We start from the raw sequence: 25,276 nt of genomic DNA, 5'->3' as shown, positions 1-25,276 counted from the left end.
CAAGAATATAACTACTATAATACTGCCCCGTATGTACAAGAATATAACTACTATAATACTGCTCCTATGTACAAGAATATAACTTCTATAATACTGCCCCTATGTACAAGAATATAACTACTATAATACTGCCCCGTATGTACAAGAATATAACTACTATAATACTGCCCCTATGTACAGGAATATAACTACTATAATACTGCTCCCTATATACAAGAATATAACTACTATAATACTGCCCCCTATGTACAAGAATATAACTACTATAATACTGCCCCCTATGTACAAGAATATAACTACTATAATACTGCTCCTATGTACAAGAATATAACTACTATAATACTGCTCCTATGTACAAGAATATAACTACTATAATACTGCCCCTATGTACAAGAATATAACTACTATAATACTGCCCCTATGTACAAGAATATAACTACTATAATACTGCCCCCTATGTACAAGAATATAACTACTATAATACTGCCTCCTATGTACAAGAATATAACTACTATAATACTGCTCCTATGTACAAGAATATAACTACTATAATACTGCTCCTATTTACAAGAATATAACTACTATAATACTGCCCCTATGTACAAGAATATAACTACTATAATACTGCCCCTATGTACGAGAATATAACTACTATAATACTGCCCCTATGTACAAGAATATAACTACTATAATACTGCTCCTATGTACAAGGATATAACTACTATAATACTGCTCCTATGTACAGGAATATAACTACTATAATACTTGTCCCTATGTACAAGAATATAACTACTATAATACTGCTCCCTATGTACAAGAATATAACTACTATAATACTGCCCCGTATGTACAAGAATATAACTACTATAATACTGCCCCCTATGTACAAGAATATAACTACTATAATACTGCCCCCTATGTACAAGAATATAACTACTATAATACTGCCCCCTATGTACAAGAATATAACTACTATAATACTGCCCCTATGTACAAGAATATAACTACTATAATACTGCTCCTATGTACAAGAATATATCTACTATAATACTGCCCCTATGTACAAGAATATAACTACTATAATACTGCCCCCTATGTACAAGAATATAACTACTATAATACTGCCCCCTATGTACAAGAATATAACTACTATAATACTGCCCCCTATGTACAAGAATATAACTACTATAATACTGCCCCTATGTCCAAGAATATAACTACTATTATACTGCCCCCTATGTACAAGAATATAGCTACTATAATACTGCTCCTATGTACAAGAATATAACTACTATAATACTGCCCCTATGTACAAGAATATAACTACTATAATACTGCCCCTATGTACAAGAATATAACTACTATAATACTGCTCCTATGTACAAGAATATATCTACTATAATACTGCCCCTATGTACAAGAATATAACTACTATAATACTGCTCCTATGTACAAGAATATAACTACTATATTACTGCTCCTATGTACAAGGATATAACTACTATAATACTGCTCCTATGTACAAGAATATAACTACTATATTACTGCCCCTATGTACAAGAATATAACTACTATAATACTGCCCCCTATGTACAAGAATATAACTACTATAATACTGCCCCTATGTACAAGAATATAACTACTATTATACTGCCCGTATGTACAAGAATATAACTACTATTATACTGCCCCGTATGTACAAGAATATAACTACTATAATACTGCCCCTATGTACAAGAATATAACTACTATTATACTGCCCCGTATGTGCAAGAATATAACTACTATTATACTGCCCCTATGTACAAGAATATAACTACTATAATACTGCCCCTATGTACAAGAATATAACTACTATTATACTGCCCCGTATGTACAAGAATATAACTACTATTATACTGCCCCGTATGTACAAGAATATAACTACTATAATACTGTCCCTATGTACAAGAATATAACTACTATAATACTGCTCCTATGTACAAGAATATAGCTACTATAATACTGCTCCTATGTACAAGAATATAACTACTATAATACTGCCCCTATGTACAAGAATATAACTACTATAATACTGCCCCTATGTACAAGAATATAACTACTATAATACTGCTCCTATGTACAAGAATATAACTACTATAATACTGCTCCTATGTACAAGAATATAACTACTATAATACTGCTCCTATGTACAAGAATATAACTACTATAATACTGCTCCTATGTACAAGAATATAACTACTATAATACTGCCCCTATGTACAAGAATATAACTACTATAATACTGCCCCTATGTACAAGAATATAACTACTATAATACTGCTCCTATGTACAAGAATATAACTACTATAATACTGCCCCTATGTACAAGAGTATAACTACTATAATACTGCCCCTATGTACAAGAGTATAACTACTATAATACTGCTCCTATGTACAAGAATATAACTACTATAATACTGCTCCTATGTACAAGAATATAACTACTATAATACTGCTCCTATGTACAAGAATATAACTACTATAATACTGCTCCTATGTACAAGAATATAACTACTATAATACTGCTCCTATGTACAAGAATATAACTACTATAATACTGCTCCTATGTACAAGAATATAACTACTATAATACTGCCCCTATGTACAAGAATATAACTACTATAATACTGCTCCTATGTACAAGAATATAACTACTATAATACTGCTCCTATGTACAAGAATATAACTACTATAATACTGCTCCTATGTACAAGAATATAACTACTATAATACTGCTCCTATGTACAAGAATATAACTACTATAATACTGCTCCTATGTACAAGAATATAACTACTATATTACTGCCCCTATGTACAAGAATATAACTACTATAATACTGCCCCTATGTACAAGAATATAACTACTATAATACTGCCCCTATGTACAAGAATATAACTACTATAATACTGCTCCTATGTACAAGAATATAACTACTATAATACTGCCCCTATGTACAAGAATATACCTACTATATTACTGCCCCTATGTACAAGAATATAACTACTATAATACTGCCCCTATGTACAAGAATATAACTACTATAATACTGCCCCTATGTACAAGACTATAACTACTATATTACTGCCCCTATGTACAAGACTATAACTACTATAATACTGCCCCTATGTACAAGAATATAACTACTATAATACTGCTCCTATGTACAAGAATATCACTACTATAATACTGCCCTCTATGTACAAGAATATAACTACTATAATACTGCCCCTATGTACAAGAATATAACTACTATAATACTGCCCCTATGTACAAGAATATAACTACTATAATACTGCTCCCTATGTACAAGAATATAACTACTATATTACTGCCCCTATGTACAAGAATATAACTACTATAATACTGCCCCTATGTACAAGAATATAACTACTATAATACTGCCCCTATGTACAAGAATATAACTACTATATTACTGCCCCTATGTACAAGAATATAACTACTATAATACTGCCCCTATGTACAAGAATATAACTAATATGATACTGCCCCCTATGTACAAGAATATAACTACTATAATACTGCTCCTATGTACAAGAATATAACTACTATAATACTGCTACTATGTACAAAAATATAACTACTATATTACTGCCCCTATGTACAAGAATATAACTACTATAATACTGCCCCTATGTACAAGAATATAACTACTATAATACTGCTCCTATGTACAAGAATATCACTACTATAATACTGCCCCTATGCACAAGAATATAACTACTATTATACTGCCCCGTATGTACAAGAATATAACTACTATAACACTGCTACTATGTACAAGAATATAACTACTATAATACTGCACCCTATGTACAGGAATATAACTACTATAATACTGCCCCTATATACAAGAATATAACTACTATAATACTGCCCTATGTACAAGAATATAACTACTATAATACTGCCCCGTATGTACAAGAATATAACTACTATTATACTGCCCCGTATGTACAAGAATATAACTACTATTATACTGCCCCGTATGTACAAGAATATAACTACTATAATACTGTCCCTATGTACAAGAATATAACTACTATAATACTGCCCCTATATACAAGAATATAACTACTATAATACTGCCCCTATGTACAAGACTATAACTACTATATTACTGCCCCTATGTACAAGACTATAACTACTATAATACTGCCCCTATGTACAAGAATATAACTACTATAATACTGCTCCTATGTACAAGAATATCACTACTATAATACTGCCCTCTATGTACAAGAATATAACTACTATAATACTGCCCCTATGTACAAGAATATAACTACTATAATACTGCCCCTATGTACAAGAATATAACTACTATAATACTGCTCCCTATGTACAAGAATATAACTACTATATTACTGCCCCTATGTACAAGAATATAACTACTATAATACTGCCCCTATGTACAAGAATATAACTACTATAATACTGCCCCTATGTACAAGAATATAACTACTATATTACTGCTCCTATGTACAAGAATATAACTACTATAATACTGCCCCTATGTACAAGAATATAACTACTATGATACTGCCCCGTATGTACAAGAATATAACTACTATAATACTGCCCCGTATGTACAAGAATATAACTACTATAATACTGCTCCTATGTACAAGAATATAACTACTATAATACTGCTACTATGTACAAAAATATAACTACTATATTACTGCCCCTATGTACAAGAATATAACTACTATAATACTGCCCCTATGTACAAGAATATAACTACTATAATACTGCTCCTATGTACAAGAATATCACTACTATAATACTGCCCCTATGTACAAGAATATAACTACTATTATACTGCCCCGTATGTACAAGAATATAACTACTATAACACTGCTCCTATGTACAAGAATATAACTACTATAACACTGCTCCTATGTACAAGAATATAACTACTATAATACTGCACCCTATATACAAGAATATAACTACTATAATACTGCCCCTATATACAAGAATATAACTACTATAATACTGCACCCTATGTACAGGAATATAACTACTATAATACTGCACCCTATGTACAGGAATATAACTACTATAATACTGCCCCTATATACAAGAATATAACTACTATAATACTACCCTATGTACAAGAATATAACTACTATAATACTGCCCCGTATGTACAAGAATATAACTACTATTATACTGCCCCTATGTACAAGAATATAACTACTATAATACTGTCCCTATGTACAAGAATATAACTACTATAATACTGCCCCTATATACAAGAATATAACTACTATAATACTGCCCCTATATACAAGAATATAACTACTATAATACTGCCCCTATGTACAGGAATATAACTACTATAATACTGCTCCCTATATACAAGAATATAACTACTATAATACTGCCCCGTATGTACAAGAATATAACTACTATAATACTGCTCCTATGTACAAGAATATAACTTCTATAATACTGCCCCTATGTACAAGAATATAACTACTATAATACTGCCCCGTATGTACAAGAATATAACTACTATAATACTGCCCCTATGTACAGGAATATAACTACTATAATACTGCTCCCTATATACAAGAATATAACTACTATAATACTGCCCCGTATGTACAAGAATATAACTACTATAATACTGCTCCTATGTACAAGAATATAACTTCTATAATACTGCCCCTATGTACAAGAATATAACTACTATAATACTGCCCCGTATGTACAAGAATATAACTACTATTATACTGCCCCGTATGTACAAGAATATAACTACTATAATACTGTCCCTATGTACAAGAATATAACTACTATAATACTGCTCCTATGTACAAGAATATAACTACTATAATACTGCCCCTATATACAAGAATATAACTACTATAATACTGCCCCTATATACAAGAATATAACTACTATAATACTGCCCCTATGTACAGGAATATAACTACTATAATACTGCCCCTATGTACAAGAATATAACTACTATGATCAGTGGCGTAACTACAAAGTGAGGGGCCCCGATGCGAACTTTCAAATGGGCCCCCCCCCTGCGCCAAAATATTTCCCACCGAAATTCACATTTTCCCTATTAATTTCGCACACTATAGTTGTGTTGCAATGTTGTGTAGTCTGACCTAATACTGCCCTGTACTCGCTGAGAAAAATGATGTTATAACTAACATGTCCCTATAGTAATATGTCCTCCCTCGCTCTAATTCCAAGCGCACTCCCGGCGTTTGAAATCTGTGTGCTGTTTCTTCCTGGTATGACGCTGCAGTGCGTCATTTCCGGACCTGTGCAGTGTGGGGGTGTATTGGGTGTACTGGTCGGCTCCGGAGCATGCGCACTGCACATTCTGATGCTGGCGAGTACACGCAATACTCCCCCACAGTGCACATGCTGGGCTCTGCCCACAGCCATGTACAGCCCGCACACACACGGCTCTGCTCCGTACACCTTGTACACACACGGCTCTGCTCCCTACACCTTGTACACACGTGGCTCTGCTCCCTACACCTTGTACACACGTGGCTCTGCTCCCTACACCTTGTACACACGTGGCTCTGCTCCATACACCTTGTACACACACGGCTCTGCTCCGTACACCTTGTACACACGCGGCTCTGCTCCGTACACCTTGTACACACGCGGCTCTGCTCCGTACACCTTGTACACACGCGGCTCTGCTCCGTACACCTTGTACACACGTGGCTCTGCTCCCTACACCTTGTACACACGCGGCTCTGCTCCCTACACCTTGTACACACGTGGCTCTGCTCCCTACACCTTGTACACACGCGGCTCTGCTCCCTACACCTTGTACACACGCGGCTCTGCTCCGTACACCTTGTACACACGCGGCTCTGCTCCCTACACCTTGTACACACGTGGCTCTGCTCCGTACACCTTGTACACACACGGCTCTGTTACATAAACTTCCCCTCATTCAGCACCATGACAATCAAGCACAGCAGAGTCCTGCATAGTGCATACACTGAGGCCACTGATCATGTGACCCCTGACTCCTCCCCTCCTGTGACCTCATCACAGGTCCTGTGCGCATACAACAGGTAGGTGTGTGTGTGTGTGTCAGGTGTAAGCAGCACATCACTCACCAGCTGCTGCCTTCTTCCATCTCTCCAGCTTCAGTCAGTGACAGCCCAGCCGTTCTGCTAGGTCACATGTCCTTCACGGACACGCCCACTCGCCGCACACTGCTGAAAGTCCGGGGAAGCTGTGGGCGTGGCCAGCAGGATGCGTCTCCTTTGTTTCCCCTGCTACTTGTTTGCTGGACTGCGCGGGCCCTGAAAGCACTGCGGGCCCCGTCGCAGTCGTGACCCCTGCGACCGCAGTTGTTACGCCCCTGACTATGATACTGCCCCTATGTACAAGAATATAACTACTATAATACTGCCCCTATGTACAAGAATATAACTACTATAATACTGCCCCTATGTACAAGACTATAACTACTATAATACTGCTCCTATGTACAAGAATATAACTACTATAATACTGCCCCTATGTACAAGAATATAACTACTATAATACTGCTCCTATGTACAAGAATATAACTACTATAATACTGCCCCTATGTACAAGAATATAACTACTATAATACTGCTCCTATGTACAAGAATATAACTACTATAATACTGCCCCTATGTACAAGAATATAACTACTATAATACTGCCCCTATGTACAAGACTATAACTACTATAATACTGCTCCTATGTACAAGAATATAACTACTATAATACTGCCCCTATGTACAAGAATATAACTACTATAATACTGCTCCTATGTACAAGAATATAACTACTATAATACTGCCCCTATGTACAAGAATATAACTACTATAATACTGCCCCTATGTACAAGACTATAACTACTATAATACTGCTCCTATGTACAAGAATATAACTACTATAATACTGCCCCTATGTACAAGAATATAACTACTATAATACTGCTCCTATGTACAAGAATATAACTACTATAATACTGCCCCTATGTACAAGAATATAGCTACTATAATACTGCCCCTATGTACAAGAATATAACTACTATAATACTGCCCCTATGTACAAGAATATAACTACTATAATACTGCCCCTATGTACAAGAATATAACTACTATAATACTGCCCCTATGTACAAGAATATAGCTACTATAATACTGCCCCTATGTACAAGAATATAACTACTATAATACTGCCCCTATGTACAAGAATATAGCTACTATAATACTGCACCTATGTACAAGAATATAACTACTATAATACTGCCCCCTATGTACGAGAATATAACTACTATAATACTGCCCCTATGTACAAGAATATAACTACTATAATACTGCCCCTATGTACAAGAATATAACTAATATAATACTGCCCCTATGTACAAGAATATAACTACTATAATTCTGCCCCTATGTACAAGAATATAACTACTATAATACTGCCCCTATGTACAAGAATATAACTATTATAATACTGCCCCTATGTACAAGAATATAACTACTATAATTCTGCCCCTATGTACAAGAATATAACTACTATAATACTGCCCCTATGTACAAGAATATAACTACTATAATACTGCTCCTATGTACAAGAATATAACTACTATAATACTGCCCCTATGTACAAGAATATAACTACTATAATACTGCTCCTATGTACAAGAATATAACTACTATAATACTGCCCCTATATACAAGAATATAACTACTATAATACTGCCCCCTATGTACAAGAATATAACTACTATAATACTGCCCCGTATGTACAAGAATATAACTACTATAATACTGCTCCTATGTACGGGAATATAACTACTATAATACTGCTCCTATGTACAAGAATATAACTACTATAATACTGCCCCTATGTACAAGAATATAACTACTATAATACTGCTCCTATGTACAAGAATATAACTACTATAATACTGCCCCTATATACAAGAATATAACTACCATAATACTGCCCGTATATACAAGAATATAACTACTATAATTCTCCCCTATGTACAAGAATATAACTACTATAATACTGCCCCTATGTACAAGAATATAACTACTATAATACTGCCCCTATGTACAAGAATATAACTACTATAATTCTGCCCCTATGTACAAGAATATAACTACTATAATACTGCCCCTATGTACAAGAATATAACTACTATAATACTGCCCCTATGTACAAGAATATAACTACTATAATACTGCCCCTATGTACAAGAATATAGCTACTATAATACTGCACCTATGTACAAGAATATAACTACTATAATACTGCCCCCTATGTACGAGAATATAACTACTATAATACTGCCCCTATGTACAAGAATATAACTACTATAATACTGCCCCTATGTACAAGAATATAACTACTATAATACTGCCCCTATGTACAAGAATATAACTACTATAATTCTGCCCCTATGTACAAGAATATAACTACTATAATACTGCCCCTATGTACAAGAATATAACTACTATAATACTGCCCCTATGTACAAGAATATAACTACTATAATACTGCCCCTATGTACAAGAATATAACTACTATAATACTGCCCCTATGTACAAGAATATAACTACTATAATACTGCCCCTATGTACAAGAATATAACTACTATAATACTGCTCCTATGTACAAGAATATAACTACTATAATACTGCTCCTATGTACAAGAATATAACTACTATAATACTGCTCCTATGTACAAGAATATAACTACTATAATACTGCTCCTATGTACAAGAATATAACTACTATAATACTGCCCCTATGTACAAGAATATAACTACTATAATACTGCCCCTATGTACAAGAATATAACTACTATAATACTGCCCCTATGTACAAGAATATAACTACTATAATACTGCCCCTATGTACAAGAATATAACTACTATAATACTGCTCCTATGTACAAGAATATAACTACTATAATACTGCTCCTATGTACAAGAATATAACTACTATAATACTGCTCCTATGTACAAGAATATAACTACTATAATACTGCCCCTATGTACAAGAATATAACTACTATAATTCTGCCCCTATGTACAAGAATATAACTACTATAATACTGCCCCTATGTACAAGAATATAACTACTATAATACTGCCCCTATGTACAAGAATATAACTACTATAATACTGCCCCTATGTACAAGAATATAACTACTATAATACTGCCCCTATGTACAAGAATATAACTACTATAATACTGCACCTATGTACAAGAATATAACTACTATAATACTGCCCCTATGTACAAGAATATAACTATTATAATACTGCTCCTATGTACAAGAATATAACTACTATAATACTGCTCCTATGTACAAGAATATAACTACTATAATACTGCCCCTATGTACAAGAATATAACTACTATAATACTGCTCCTATGTACAAGAATATAACTACTATAATACTGCTCCTATGTACAAGAATATAACTACTATAATACTGCCCCTATGTACAAGAATATAACTACTATAATACTGCCCCTATGTACAAGAATATAACTACTATAATACTGCCCCTATGTACAAGAATATAACTACTATAATACTGCCCCTATGTACAAGAATATAACTACTATAATACTGCTCCTATGTACAAGAATATAACTACTATAATACTGCTCCTATGTACAAGAATATAACTACTATAATACTGCTCCTATGTACAAGAATATAACTACTATAATACTGCCCCTATGTACAAGAATATAACTACTATAATTCTGCCCCTATGTACAAGAATATAACTACTATAATACTGCCCCTATGTACAAGAATATAACTACTATAATACTGCCCCTATGTACAAGAATATAACTACTATAATACTGCCCCTATGTACAAGAATATAACTACTATAATACTGCCCCTATGTACAAGAATATAACTACTATAATACTGCACCTATGTACAAGAATATAACTACTATAATACTGCTCCTATGTACAAGAATATAACTACTATAATACTGCTCCTATGTACAAGAATATAACTACTATAATACTGCTCCTATGTACAAGAATATAACTACTATAATACTGCTCCTATGTACAAGAATATAACTACTATAATACTGCCCCTATGTACAAGAATATAACTACTATAATACTGCCCCTATGTACAAGAATATAACTACTATAATACTGCCCCTATGTACAAGAATATAACTACTATAATACTGCCCCTATGTACAAGAATATAACTACTATAATACTGCCCCTATGTACAAGAATATAACTACTATAATACTGCCCCCTATGTACAAGAATATAACTACTATAATACTGCCCCCTATGTACAAGAATATAACTACTATAATACTGCCCCCTATGTACAAGAATATAACTACTATAATACTGCCCCTATGTACAAGAATATAACTACTATAATACTGCCCCTATGTACAAGAATATAACTACTATAATACTGCCCCTATGTACAAGAATATAACTACTATAATACTGCCCCTATGTACAAGAATATAACTACTATAATACTGCCCCCTATGTACAAGAATATAACTACTATAATACTGCCCCCTATGGATTAGAGTTTGGAGTCGGGGAATGGTTGAGTGTATTGGACCCGAGCTCCTTTGTCACTGCAGACTCTGCTTTGTCTTTTCTGTAGTTTGCAGGCGGAGTCATTCTCCTGCTGTTGATTGGACAACTTGAAGGCTATTTTATCAATCTCTCCGCATTTTTCCTGACACCGACCACACAAGAAGACAAGGTACAGTGAGCAGAATTTCCTTTTTCTCTGTCTGGGAATATTTATGTAGGTAAATATATCTGTTACAATGAGTACTGTAATTTTTGAACAGTAGGTTACACATGTCTACATTTTTTGGAGTTTACATTATGCCATAAAGATTGTCAGTTTTCCATATAACCACTAGGGGACATTTTCGGCAATATTTTGCTGCTGTGTTCTTTGCAGATCATTTGTTGGGCTCAGTATCAGATTGTTGGTGGCTTGGCTTCTGGTACCCCAACCACTCAGCTGCCACAGTGAATGGAGCTGACAAAACAAGGCTCCATTCATTATGTAGTGGATATTTTGGGGATTGCAACCCCATCTCTCATTCACTTCAATAGGAGCTGAGCTGCAGTACCTGAGAATGGCCACTACATAGTAAATGGAGCTGTTCTAATCTGATATTAATGACCTATGTAAAGGATAGACCATCAATATGATATGCCTGAAAAACCCGTTTAAGTCTTCCGGGAAAATTTTCATGTCTTGCCATAGATTATCAATGGGATTTCGGTCTGGACTGTGACTGGACCGTTCACACACATGAATATGCTTTGATCTAAACTATCCATTGTAGCTCTGGAAGTATGTTAATGTCCTGCCGGAAGTTCAACCTACATCTTAGTCTCAAGTCTTTTGCAACCTCTAACAGGTTTTCCTCCAGCATTGTCCTGTATTTAGCTCCAGCTACCCATTAATTACAAAGCTTCCCTGTCCCTGCTGGAGAAAAGTTTCCCCACAGTATGAATCAGCCACCACCATGTTTACCGGTGGGGATTGTGTTTTCAAGGTGATGTACAGTATTAATTTCCCACCACACGGTCAGCCACCACCATGTTTACCGGTGGGGATGGTGTTTTTAAGGTGATGTACAGTGTTATTTTCCCACCACACAGTGTTTTGCATTTCTACCTTGGTCTCATATGACCAGAGAATCTTCTACCACATGCTCACTGTGTCTATTACATAGCATACGGAAGAAGATGCTCTGGTCAGATGAGACCAAGGTAGAACTTTTTGTGCTAAATGCAAAACGCTATGAATGGAGGAAAGCTAACACTGCGCCACACCCTGAAAGCACCATCCCCACCATCAAACATGTTGGTGAGAGAATCATGATGGGGAGATGCATTTCTTCAGCAGAGGCAGGGAAGCTGGTCAGAGATGATTGTATACATGGCAATCCTGGAAGAAAACCTGTTAGAGGCTGCAAAAGACTTGATACTGGGGTGTAGGTTCACCTTCCAGCAGGGCAATGACCCTAAATATCCTGCCAGAGCTACAATTGATGTTTTAGATTAAAGCATATTCATGTCTGTGAACGGCCCAGTCACAGTCCAGGCCTAAGTCCCATTGAGAGACGCCTCGATCCAATCTCACAAAGTGAGTGTTACAAAGAAGAATAGGCAAAAATGTCACCTCTAGATGTGCAAAACTGATAGAGACAGACCCCAAAAGACTGCAACAGTAATCGCAGGGAATGGTGGTCCTGCGAAGTATTAACTCGGGGGGCTGAATACAAATGCACGTCACAATTTTCAGATTTCTATTTTTAAAATATTTAGTATACTATGTATCATTTCCTTTACACTTCACAAATACTTGTTGCTTTTGTGAAGTATTAGTGTCACAGAAAATTCCAATAAAATACATAAAAAATGTGGAAATACATAAAAAATGTGGAAAAGTTCATGGGGTGTGAATACTTTTATAAGGCACTGTAATAAGCACCAACTCTCATCTCCTATCTCATTAAGGGGCAAATTTTATTCACTCAATACAGATTTTTCCCATGAATCGATATTGAAAGTTCAGTTCAGGAGGAGAAATGAGCAAATCTCTCTGATAATATATATTACAAAGTTGCATATTTCCATATGTACTATTAATTTCTGAAATAAAAATGTGAAGGAAAAAAAAAAAGATGAGTCCCTTTAAGGGACAATTATAGTCTTTCTTTTTTTTTTTTTTGACCATCTCGCTGATGAACATAAGTCTATGTAATGCTGTGCAAATAATGCCTCAATAGGTTGTCATATGGGAACGGCACTTCAACTTCAGACTGAGACACACTCTCTGCGCGCCACCGATGACTTCTTCAGGGGAATTTACATAAATTACATATTTCCACCTGATTGATGAAATATTCATGAGCCTCTGGCGAGGAACTGTGATTCTCCTGACTCGATGCCTTCCCCGAACAAACATTTTATTTATTCTGTCGCTCAAAATCAAAACATTTGTGCGGATCTAAATATTCTTCAGCTTCCTCCCGTCTGTCATCACCGATGGAAGAGTTCGAAACCTCAAATCAAGCTGTCAGCCGCTCATTGCCTGACTGCAGATCATATAATCAGGCGGGAGGTAGAAGGAAAGCTCTTTGTCTAGAGGAGTCGCGAGGATCGGTACTGATTGAGCGACGTGACTGATGCTTGTCAGTAATCACAATGATTAGGATGACTCAAGTGATATCTGATTGCAACGTCTCTTCTTCCAGACGCATAGAAAAATTAGACCTTACTAATAGATTCCCAGGAGCAAAAGACCGAGGGGCAAGCCCTGTGTTAGGGCTGGCGGAACGCACCGAGTATATTTAGATATTATTATTGGTGCGTTCGCAGCCCGGGGTCCATCGTGCCAGAGACCAACCTGCTGCAAGCAAATGGCGGCACAATATGGCGGTAGAAGCGAACTCTGTTACTTCACAGAGTCGAACAGAAGGGAAAACGCTGTAGCCTGTTAGAGTCACAGGGGAACACAGCTGCCTAACAGAGCAAAAGCAATCAGTGGTCAGGGAGTAGAAAGCACACAAACACCTCCTCTCCGGTGGAGCCGGAATTCTAATGGCTTTACGTCAGCCCTGAATTCACCATATAAACTCCTCACCGGAGGTGCCGGTATTCTAGTGGCTTATTTCAGCCGGACCCTGACCACAAGCAGACAAGACCACTGAGTAGCTAAAGCTCATAACATAAGCTGATACTAGCGCATGGCCGTGCGGCCATGCGAACCTTTTATAGCGGCAGCAACTTCAGGACCTTCCTAGAGGACCAATGGGAGATGCAACAGTACCTGAGCAACTTCAGGACCTTCCTAGAGGACCAATGGGAGCTGCCGCAGTACCTGAGCATGTGACTCCCGACCTCCAATGAGAGGTCTAACCCCGGACATGCTCAGAAGAGGAAAAGCAGGACTTTGTTCCACAGACGTCTGCTTGCCGCTGACCAGTACTGGCTACAATGGCTGAGCCTGGAATGGCAGCGGTAACCATCCGCACAGTATCAGGCTGAGCCAGACGCTGGGACCGACGTCTCCGCTGAGCAGGCTCCACTGCGGCTGGAAAAGAATGGGAGACTGCAGCAGAGATGGTTCGAGATTCCCCCTATGCAGAGGCGGGAACTCGACCCCTAACACCCTGGGTGGCAAAAAACCTGGAGGCCCTTGCTGGGTGGCAAAAACCTGGAGGCCTTTGCTGGGTGGCAAAAACCTGGAGGCCCGCACTTGGTGGCAAAAACCTGAAGGCCTTTGCTGGGTGGCAAAAACCTGGAGGCCCGCGCTAGGTGGCAAAAACCTGGAGGCCCGCCCTGGGTGGCAATAACCTGGAGGCCCGCGCTTGGTGGCAAAAACCTGAAGGCCCGTTCTGGGTGGCAAAAACCTGGAGACCTGAGCTGGGTGGCAAAAACCTGGAGGCCCGCCCTGGGTGGCAAAAACCTGGAGGCCCATTTCGATTATTATTTTAATGTACATCTCTTCCGGTTAGGGCTTTCAGGGGTTGTCCATAACTTTTTTTTTGCTATTGGCCCAAAACCTAGGCAGAGGCAGTCCTCTCCTGCCAGCGATTCAACTGCTCCACGTCCACAGAGCAGCCCTTCTTCTTCCAGGCTGCTCTGTTGGCGAAACGTGACTGCTTATGTCATGTTGATTGACAGCTGACTCCCCGCAGTTAGGATGCGGGAAGCCAGCTGACAATCAGCATCACATCAGCAGTCATGCATTCCCTGTGAACAGAACAAAGCAGAAGAGAAGCCGTTACCCTGTTGAACTTTTTCCACCGCTCTTGGCATTTTCTAAAAAAATCAATGGGGTTTAGTTGAAGGGCCTTAAAAATTTAACAAAATTTGCACCAGAAATTTACATACTGGCACTTCCTTGGACACAGATGTTCCAGATTTTTTAGGTGGCTTATGTCCTGGATCTCCCACCTTTCACAGTTTCCCATCACAGAGAACGGCTAAATTATTGTACACACAATAAGAGACCTTTGGTCTGTTGGTCGAGTGCCTGACATCCAGATTTAGTGACAACCCCTTACATGACTTAGGGCAAAGGCATAGGTGTAACTATAGTGGGTGCAGGGGTTGCAGTCGCACCTTGGCCCTGGAGTTTCGGAGGTCCATAAGGTAACTTTGGCCCACATAAGAAGACCATTACTATTAAAGACCTGTGATAGTTGGAGCTCTGTTAGAAACTTTTCACTGGGGCCCACAAAGCTCAAGTTTCGACACTGGGCAAAAGTATGTAGACCTACAATGTAGAGGTGGCTCACCAAAAAAGGGGAGAACCTCTAGTCTTGAAACATTTAGGAAATCTCCTAGGTGCCTTAAAATCCTCCCAAAACATCAGAAGAAGCAGAGTATGTAGGTTTTCTATGCATAATGGCGAAGAGCTTCATCTTCAGACAGAGCCCTGGAGAACATTCATGGTGCGGTAAGTGGGCAATGTAGGGGTTGAGACCTGTAAAATGAGGAGTGGTTTCAGCACAATCCATGAAAATATGGCCTTCTGGGGGTGCTGGAGGACTGGAGTTGTCGAAGTGTAAATTATATTATCCCTGGTGGCCTAAAGTAGTAAAGGGCTATAGGGACAATGGCTTTTTGGTGACATATTTCTTGATGCCGAGTTGATGGCCAAAGGAAAATGGTCGGTATGTTCCTGTGATCTTGTAGCTATAACTGTCTAGGATGGGAAGCTTCTTTCGAAGGGTTAAAGCCCTGGTGTCAAGTGGGATATACACTATACTGAAGAAGTTCAGATTCTCCTTATTTTACTTCACTGATCATAGGGGTCAACGCATTATGGATTTGGTCTTTGACGATTGGAGGTGATACATCTTCTTCCCAGGTTACACACCCGTATGTCTGGCCCTTCGAGGAGGACGTACACCCTGTCTACAGATTGACACACCTACTTCAGATTTGCACAAAAATGTTTTTTTTTTGCTTTAGGTTTCATTTATATATTTTATAGTTGCAGTCTATGGCGGAGTTTTTTTTGTTAATACAGTATATTTATGTATTTGTATCCACAGCTTCACAATGTTTCACTTGCCCTGGACCTCCTCGTAGATGGAGGAACCTTAGAAAACCCCGTTGATCCAACAGGTTAGCATTTCAATTACTGATAAATGTATTTGATGTATTTTTTAGAATTCAAATTCACCAGCTTCAATAAATATTTCTTAAAGATTGGATTCATGGCAATTCGTACTGTCAAAATGACCTCAACAAATATGACCATGGATAAACACTGCTGTGTTGTCACACACTAATCTTTTTCATGGCAGGGCTGTCAAGAGCTATCTGTACAGTTTTTTCACTGTTTTATGGCTTTCTTCTGCTATCTCTTTGGCTGTGCTGTGACGTTCTTTCACTATCCAGATTCGTCACAAAACGGCTGCTGCATTCTCTGCTTCTGGTTTTATACTGGCTATCACATTATCCCCTTATTTGGCTATGCAGTACCACTGTATTTGATGTGATAACTGTAATCCTGCCTGAGGTCATGTACGTCTTTTCTGGTTGATGTGATCTTCTGTGGTGGCCTTTTTAGATAATTTGCACAAAACAAATCCAAATTGTTCAAATTTTCCGGGTTCTGTGAATTCCTAAAATTTCGACAAGAACGTGAATACCATCAAATGGATTCACTCATCTCTAATAATAGCGGATACATATAAATATTCCTAATGTTCTTATAAAAAAAATGTCTTCTGGAAACTGTCAAAAGCTGCTGTTGACCAACCTATTATTAATATCTTCTTAGTACTTTGAGTACCCATGGATGCTCTGATGCGACTGCTCTGTAGGTCAACTTTGCTCTAAACACGTTAATGGTCTGGATAATCAGACTGTTTGGAGGTCTTCTCAATGCTCTGCTCTTTTCGTCTCTCCCGTGGACTCGAGGAGAAGGAAGCCGTCTCTCTTTTCAATCCTACGGCGTCTGTGAATTGTAGGATGGGGTCAGTGAGCCGCGTTCACATCACAGTTGAGGGTCCTGAGGTGGCCCTCGCAACTGAGGAGACAATTAGGAAACACTTTTTTAAATGAGGGCGTTCAGATTGTCTGTAATTCTCCTACCATAGTAAGATCTGTCAACAGCAACTTGCTGATGGTTTCCAGATGAGAAATACCATAATTTTTATTACATCATTTTTATGTAAAGGATTAATAGAGCCATCATAAAAAAAAACACACAAAAAGTTAAGAACAATACAATTTTCTGAAGATCTCCTATAACAGTATACACAATCATCCAAGTTATGAAAATCTGGCCTAAGAAGATGAATTATCATCCTGGCGTCTGCTGACATTTTACTCTGAATTATAAAGCTATTTTTTAATCTCTTCTTTTTTCCTTTTTCTTCCTGTTTCCCCAGAGATTGTAAACGGAGATTTAAAACCCACCCTCCGAGTCCTGTACAGCCTGTTCCTCAAGCATAAAAAAGCCTCAAAACCGTCTTGAAGATGGATTTTGGATAAAGTCTCGTCAACTGATGCCGGGGATGAGATCGTCTTATTTTTTGCATTTTGATTTCAATTTTTTTTTTATAAAACACGTGGAAGATGGTGATGATTTCCTTCAAGAGATGGAAAGACATTGTAATCTGGGTGATAAATGAGCTGCTGGTTTATAGCTCAGGGGCCTAAACAGAATATATTTTGTTAAACCAAGTAAGACAGCACGAAACATCTCCATATGCCCCATTTCCAAGAAATAAATCTATTTTTACTCCCTTCATGTCCTTGATATAACTAGCTGTCTAGGTATAGACTTTATATACAAGGATTATGCCCCCTCCACATGGGGCCCACGGAAACCTGGAGCCGGCCCTGCCTCCACATCCCACCTCCAGGACTTTTTCTGACCTCCCATCCTACATCCATAGACATTAATATGGAGTTGGCCCTTCTGCAGATATTACGGCTCCCGTTCTTCTGGGAAGGGTTTCTACAAGATTTTGGAGGTGTCTGTGGGAATTTTTTCCCCTTCATCCAGAAGAGCATTTGTGAGGTCAGACCTTGATGTTGGGGAGAGGCTGGGCTCACAATCTCCATTATAGCTGTTGGATGGTCTGAGGTCCAGGGTCTGTGCTGCCGGTCATATACTTCCCACCAAACTATCTCCAACCATGTCTGTATGGACCTTGTGCACTGGGCACAGTGTTGGGGAACAAGAAAAGGTCTTCCCTAAACTGTTTCCACAAAGCCGGAAGCTACAGTTGTCTACAATGTCTTTTACTGAAGCATTAAGAATTCCCATGACTGGAACTAAGGGCCCAATGCCGACCCCTGATAACAGCCCATGGCATTATCCTCCTCCACCAACCAGTAAAGTAGGCACAATGCAGTCAGGGGATAACGCTCTCCTGGCATTCACCAAATCCAGACTCGTCCAGCAGATGCCAGATATAGAATTTTGATCCGTCACTGCACAGAACACATCTCCTCCATAGAGACGTGTTTTGAGAGAGGAGGAGGTCTGGACTTAGTTATGGACTCAGCAGAGTGTTGGTGACTTTTCTGTCCTCTGCTCCTCAGCACCCGGCCCCCTGCTCTGTAACTTTGTGGTCTCCACTTTGTGATTGAGTTTCCGTGGTTCCTTCCACTTCTCAAGGTATTAAGTTCCTGCTTTTCAATCTAGTATGGATATCTACCAATTAATTCCCTGTTGTTGCAGGGTCTCTGCTCTGGTGGTCTCTGCTGGTTTCTGCGGTGACCATGTACATCATCCATGTGACCTCTGGAGCCAATTACTGGCCGCAGCGCACATGTGCTACAGACTTATATCACCAATAAGGCCAGTGATTGGCTGCAGTGGTCACTTGAATGATATAGATGGACAAGAAAGCAGTATGTCTACTGTCCTGAGTGTTCCTGGATTGTCCTGATTTTTTTTGGGAAACAGTCATGGCAAATCTGCTGGCTGAAAAGAAGTGGTTTTTTTTGGTCAGTTTCCATGATTGGGACTGGTGTAGGACTAAAGTGTCCCTAAAGTGCAATGTTTATTTTACTCGCTTATTTGGCACCATCAATTTGTACAGACATCATCATCGCTGTCCCAATCCTTTTCAGTATGTCTGAAAGTGGGAGTGTGGGAGGAAAGTCACGCAAACACGCGGACAACATACAAACTCCTTGCAAATGTTGTTTTAGGTGAGATTTGAACCCAGGACCCCGAAGTTGCAAAACAGCAGTGTTAACCACTGAGCCACTTTGCTCCTTTACTAACTATGCAAGCAGTGTTTGTTGCAGGAAATAATCAGAGACCAGTGGTAAGCAGAGGTGAAGGGGAACAATTGATCGCTTCGCAAACTAAGCAGGGACCATCAGAGACCAGTGAAGAAGACTAACCGTGAGATTTAAAAAATTCATTTACCCTAAGATCTGATTTTTAAAAAAATAGTTAATCTTCTGATCACTCGTTCCCTTCAATAAACAGTGTGATATGAGATGTGTGGTTATGGCGTCTCTTTCCAGCTCGCTGTATATAGTGGGATAGGACAACCCCTGCATATGACCTCAGCCAAGAGGAGGGAAGTTCCATATAGCTCCATTCCCTTGATAGACCCCCACCAGTCAAAAGTACCCAAGGAGCGATAAATCCTTCACTACTTAATGTACAAGATAGAAAGTTCTTCTGATAACCCAACCAGTAAGGATAAGTTTCCCTAACGGAAAACATTAGGAGTGTGCCAGCTCTCGACAGCACGGATCATGTTTAATTCTGTTGGGTAATGCAGCATAAAATCCAGAGGAGGTCTGCGGCCACTAACAACAATCAACTTCACATTCATGGTTCATGGAACGCAGACAAAAGACAGTCCTGCGACTCTCGCTACTCCGGGGGTGTTTTTACGTGTTGAGGGAATAAAAATAGACCAGTGACATTTACATGTGGAACGCTACACATGCCAGAGAGGAAGACGTCCCCATCTGTTCTCCATTATATTAAAATTCGCTCTGACAAAACAGAAGTCTTTATTTATTTGGTTGGTAACGACGATGAAAAGCATCAATTTTCCTGTTGTTGTAAAGCCATCTGGGTTCTGCGCGGTCACCTTTGTACTGCATGACTACTTAGGCTTGAACTGGCCTTCAAACTTTTTGTAGGACAGAAGAGCAGGATATCCTTCTGTACTGAGGTGGGGTTGGACTCCCTCTTGGCTGACCCTCGTCTCCAAGAAGATTCGGAATTTTGGAATCCTAAACCAAGATGTGAAATTCGATAACTGGTCTTCGGTGCCTTAGGAGTCTCAAGGGTTCCTCTGCCATGTAAGTTTCAGAAGGCCCTGTTACAGATTTGCATTTGGGCTTAGTAGCTTAGAGTTATACCGCTCTTGGCATAAAGATGGTTGACCTTGAAAGGAAAGTTAATCTTACAAAAGAAAAAATATGTCATGCTTATCACCAGAATCTGCCCTCCACTCAAGCTGGACTGGAAGAGATGTCCCGACCACCAGTTTTCGCAGAGGCCATTGATCAAATGCGTGGTGAGGGCCTCTTCTCTTCCGATTCAACAGAGACCATCAGAGTCACAGCAGATTCTGGAGGTAACTCCTGTCTTCCGAATGTTAAAGTGGCTCTCCAAACTGGGCCTAAAAAGCCATTATATGTTCCTGATGTATGATCATCCTACCGTGTGCCCTTCGTTTGTCTCCCAATGTCTCCTCAGCTCTGTTAGGCCTCTTGTTCCTCCTCCTTCCAAAATGGCTGCCACAGTGGCATGGGAAGCAAAATGGTAAGCCTAAATCACACCGTCACTGCACAGGCAGGGCAAAGAAGGTGTGGTTCAGGCTTACCAGTGCACTCCCCGTGCCACTACATTGGCCATTTTTGGAAGCATGATGAAAGGATAGCCGATGTTAGCAGAGGAGCCATCGGTAGATGAGCGGAGAGCACCAGGAAGGATGAATTCACATGTAGAGTCACTTTTCAGTCCCAGTCTGAAGAGTTTTTTATTATTACCTCAATGGAGTCGTGTTGGGGTTGCGTTTTTCAGGACAACTTTTATAGTTTTCACTGACAATATTTTGACGTACGTAGAATTAGTAACCTTTTTTTGTGCTTACTGGGCAGAATAAACAATACGTTAGTTTTATAGGGTTGCAGAAATATCAATTATACGTACGTTTTTATTCTTTTAAGGTTTTTGGCATTTTGTCATTAACATTTTTTATATATTTTAGTTCACTTTTTCAGGTTTTTTTTTCTTCTCGATGACTGATATAATACACTGCATTGCCTACAAGTCAAAGTTTATTATTCCCGTCAATGTACAACTCACAGTCATCCTATTAGGCTCAGTCACATGGGATTGCAAAGATGGCAGATCTGAGGACCCTCATTGACCCCTTGGCTGTAAAAGACACCCATCAGGACCAGCTGGGCACTGATAGGTTGAAGAAAGAAGTAAGTTTTACCAATCTAACCGTGTAGATGCCGCGTTCAATTTGACTAGCATCCAAAGGATTAATTCCCTGGAATCATCTACACAATGTACAAATGTACGGTGGATGTCAACAGCTGGTTAAGGGTCTACGACTTGACACTACTGAAGAAGGCACCACTGGTCGTGATGGCCTGTTGACAGTATGATTTGGGCCCCTTATGGCTGAATTATGTGTGTAAGTTTTTTCGTCCATCTGTACCATAAAGGTCTACGACTTGACACTACTGAAGAAGGTACCACTGGTCCTGATGGCCTGTCGACAGTACTATTTGGGCCCCTTATGGCTGTATTATTTGTGTAATACATGGTAAGTTTTTTGTCCATCTGTACCATAAAGGTCTATGACTTGACGCTTCTGAAGAAGGTACCACTGGTCCTGATGGCCTGTCGACAGTACTATTTGGGCCCCTTATGGCTGTATTATTTGTGTAATGCATGGTAAGTTTTTTTTGTCCATCTGTTCCATAAATGTCTACGACTTGACACTACTGAAGAAGGTACCACTGGTCCTGATGGCCTATATCGACAGTACTATTTGGGACCCTTATGGCTGTATTATTTGTGTAATGCATGGTAAGTTTTTTCATCCATCTAAACCATAAAGGTCTACGACTTGTCACCTCTGAAGGCACCACTGGTGCTGGTGACCTGTCTGGAAGTATTATTTGGGCCCTATATGTGTGGATTGCATGGTAAATTTTTAAAATTAAGGTTGCAAAGATGGCAGACCTGATGACCCTCATTTTGCCCCCAACTGCCAGACACCCATCAGGACCAGCTAAGTTCAAGAAGGAAGTAACTTTCTCCAGTCTAACCGCTTAGATGCTGCATTCAATTTGACTGTAGCATCCAAAGGATTAATTGCCTGGAATCATCTACGCCATGTACTCTACATTATAAATGAATATCTCCAGCTGGTTAAAGCTCTACGACTTGACACTACTGAAGAAGGCACCACGGGTCCTGACGGCCTGTCAACAGTAATATTTGGACCCCTTATGTCTGTATTTTTTTGGTATTTTTGGTGCAACGCTTGGTAATTTATTTCTTCCTCCTGTACCCTTTGGACACAATGTAGTGCCCCAAAAGGCATCCAATAGGTAACTAATAATTGACTTTTTTCAATATCCACCATATTTATTACTTTATGAGGTTGGAGTCGTGTAGGCAGTAGCTTTTCTTTCCCGGAGATTGTAGTGATATTTCTTAATTTGAAAGACAAACACATCTTTTAATAATTTCCAAGTATTTACATGCTTCCAAGATGTCACTCGGCCAGATGGGCCTGTTTTTATTGACCATGTGTCGTATCGGGTTCTATAGCAGAAGCTATACCATACAATCCCCTTCCTGTCTGCAAAGTACATTAAAAGATCCGGTTTCCAAGTTTTTTCCTGCGCGCTGTGTATTCAGTATTACCACTTGGATGCGGTGGATGGGTTTTGGCTGAGGAGTTTAGAAGTAAAAAAAAAGAAAGGATCTTCGAGGTCTTTTCTTTGGCAGGACCAGTAATGGAGACCAGAGCTTCTGGCACATCAATCTAATATTACTTCAGAACTTGAAAAAAAAATAAAAAAATCAGGTTGAAAACTTGAGACTTTTACAGCCCTGTTAAAAACGATCACGTTACGTCTCCTGGAAAACAGATGGAATTCTCTACTCCGAATGTATTAAAAGTGAAGGGAGTTTCTGAATGTGATTATGTTTTCGTGCTTCGTGCCATTAGGGTTTCTCAAGTGCTAGGTCTGGTTTTGGAGGAAATCCTCCAAGGATCCTACAAAATCTGTCCACTAGAAGATCATTAACCCTATTAACTCTTTCATTTTCTGGCATAAAAGTTATGTAAGTTTTTGGAATGGTCCCCTAAGGGCGCCAAATGGAAAAAGTTGAAAAATGTGCCCTTGTTCCATGTTAATACTTCTTCATCCAGACATTGTAGAGTCCAGTACAACGTTCCTCTAGGTAGGATGCTTCCACAAATGATGTGGGTTTGTGGTTTCACTGACGATAAGGAAGAGGCTTATGACAAACCTGAGCTCATCCGACCTGATGGCCACTTTAGATTCAAGAAGTCTTCAATTAAGTGGTTGGAAACTACTCTTGCCTCAATAAAGGATTACATTAAAACATGGCAACTTTCTTCCAAATTCTTGAGAATATGGACTCCTTATTTTTACATAAATGCAAGTTTTTAGGGCTAAAAAAAATTTTCATTAAAAATTTTGCACTGTTTGGCTTTTACGGGCATTTTGTTATCTTACACTTTGGCTGCAGAATGAGTTAACTGAGACTCCATTTTGTTCTTGCAACTCTTCGATCTGTCTTGTCTGAGCTCTTTTAAGCTGATTTTTGACCTCCTCAAAGCTCAACTCAACTTTTCACAAGAGCTCGTGCAGACTTTGGTGCAAATCGGTCTGACCTGGGACTGCAAGATAAGTACTGGCCACAAATGATCTGATCAGAGCATCAAAGCCTCATAGAAATATATGAAGCAGTCACGCCCCAGTCGGGAGACCTACGGCCAGTCCGTCATTGCTGTCCGAGATCAGACCGACGAGCCTGGACGACTGACTAAGTCCTTGATAAGACTGAAAAAAAAACAGATGCAATACAAGAGTTACACACTCCCCATCAGAACAAGTTCGATGAAGGATTCTCAGTTACCTAATTTGTTAGCCAGC

At 38.9% G+C, this 25,276-nt stretch overlaps 1 protein-coding gene across 3 annotated transcripts in view; it reads left to right on the top strand.

Moving 5' to 3' along the window:
• PARVG (parvin gamma) overlaps positions 1–20,595 on the top strand; it is a 65,027-nt gene extending 44,432 nt beyond the window's left edge. For all 3 annotated transcript variants that reach the window (XM_069763349.1, XM_069763348.1, XM_069763347.1), the window contains 3 exons: positions 11,742–11,843; positions 17,176–17,248; positions 18,523–20,595. In XM_069763349.1, the coding sequence (XP_069619450.1) occupies positions 11,742–11,843; positions 17,176–17,248; positions 18,523–18,608 (261 nt within the window). In that variant the 3' untranslated portion in view covers positions 18,609–20,595. The remainder of the gene's footprint in view (positions 1–11,741; positions 11,844–17,175; positions 17,249–18,522) is intronic.
• Positions 20,596–25,276: the final 4,681 nt, after the last annotated feature.

This window comes from Ranitomeya imitator, chromosome 4 (genome assembly GCF_032444005.1).
Source record: "Ranitomeya imitator isolate aRanImi1 chromosome 4, aRanImi1.pri, whole genome shotgun sequence".
Classification (NCBI taxonomy): domain Eukaryota; kingdom Metazoa; phylum Chordata; class Amphibia; order Anura; family Dendrobatidae; genus Ranitomeya; species Ranitomeya imitator.
This window is presented reverse-complemented; position numbering and strand designations above follow the sequence as displayed.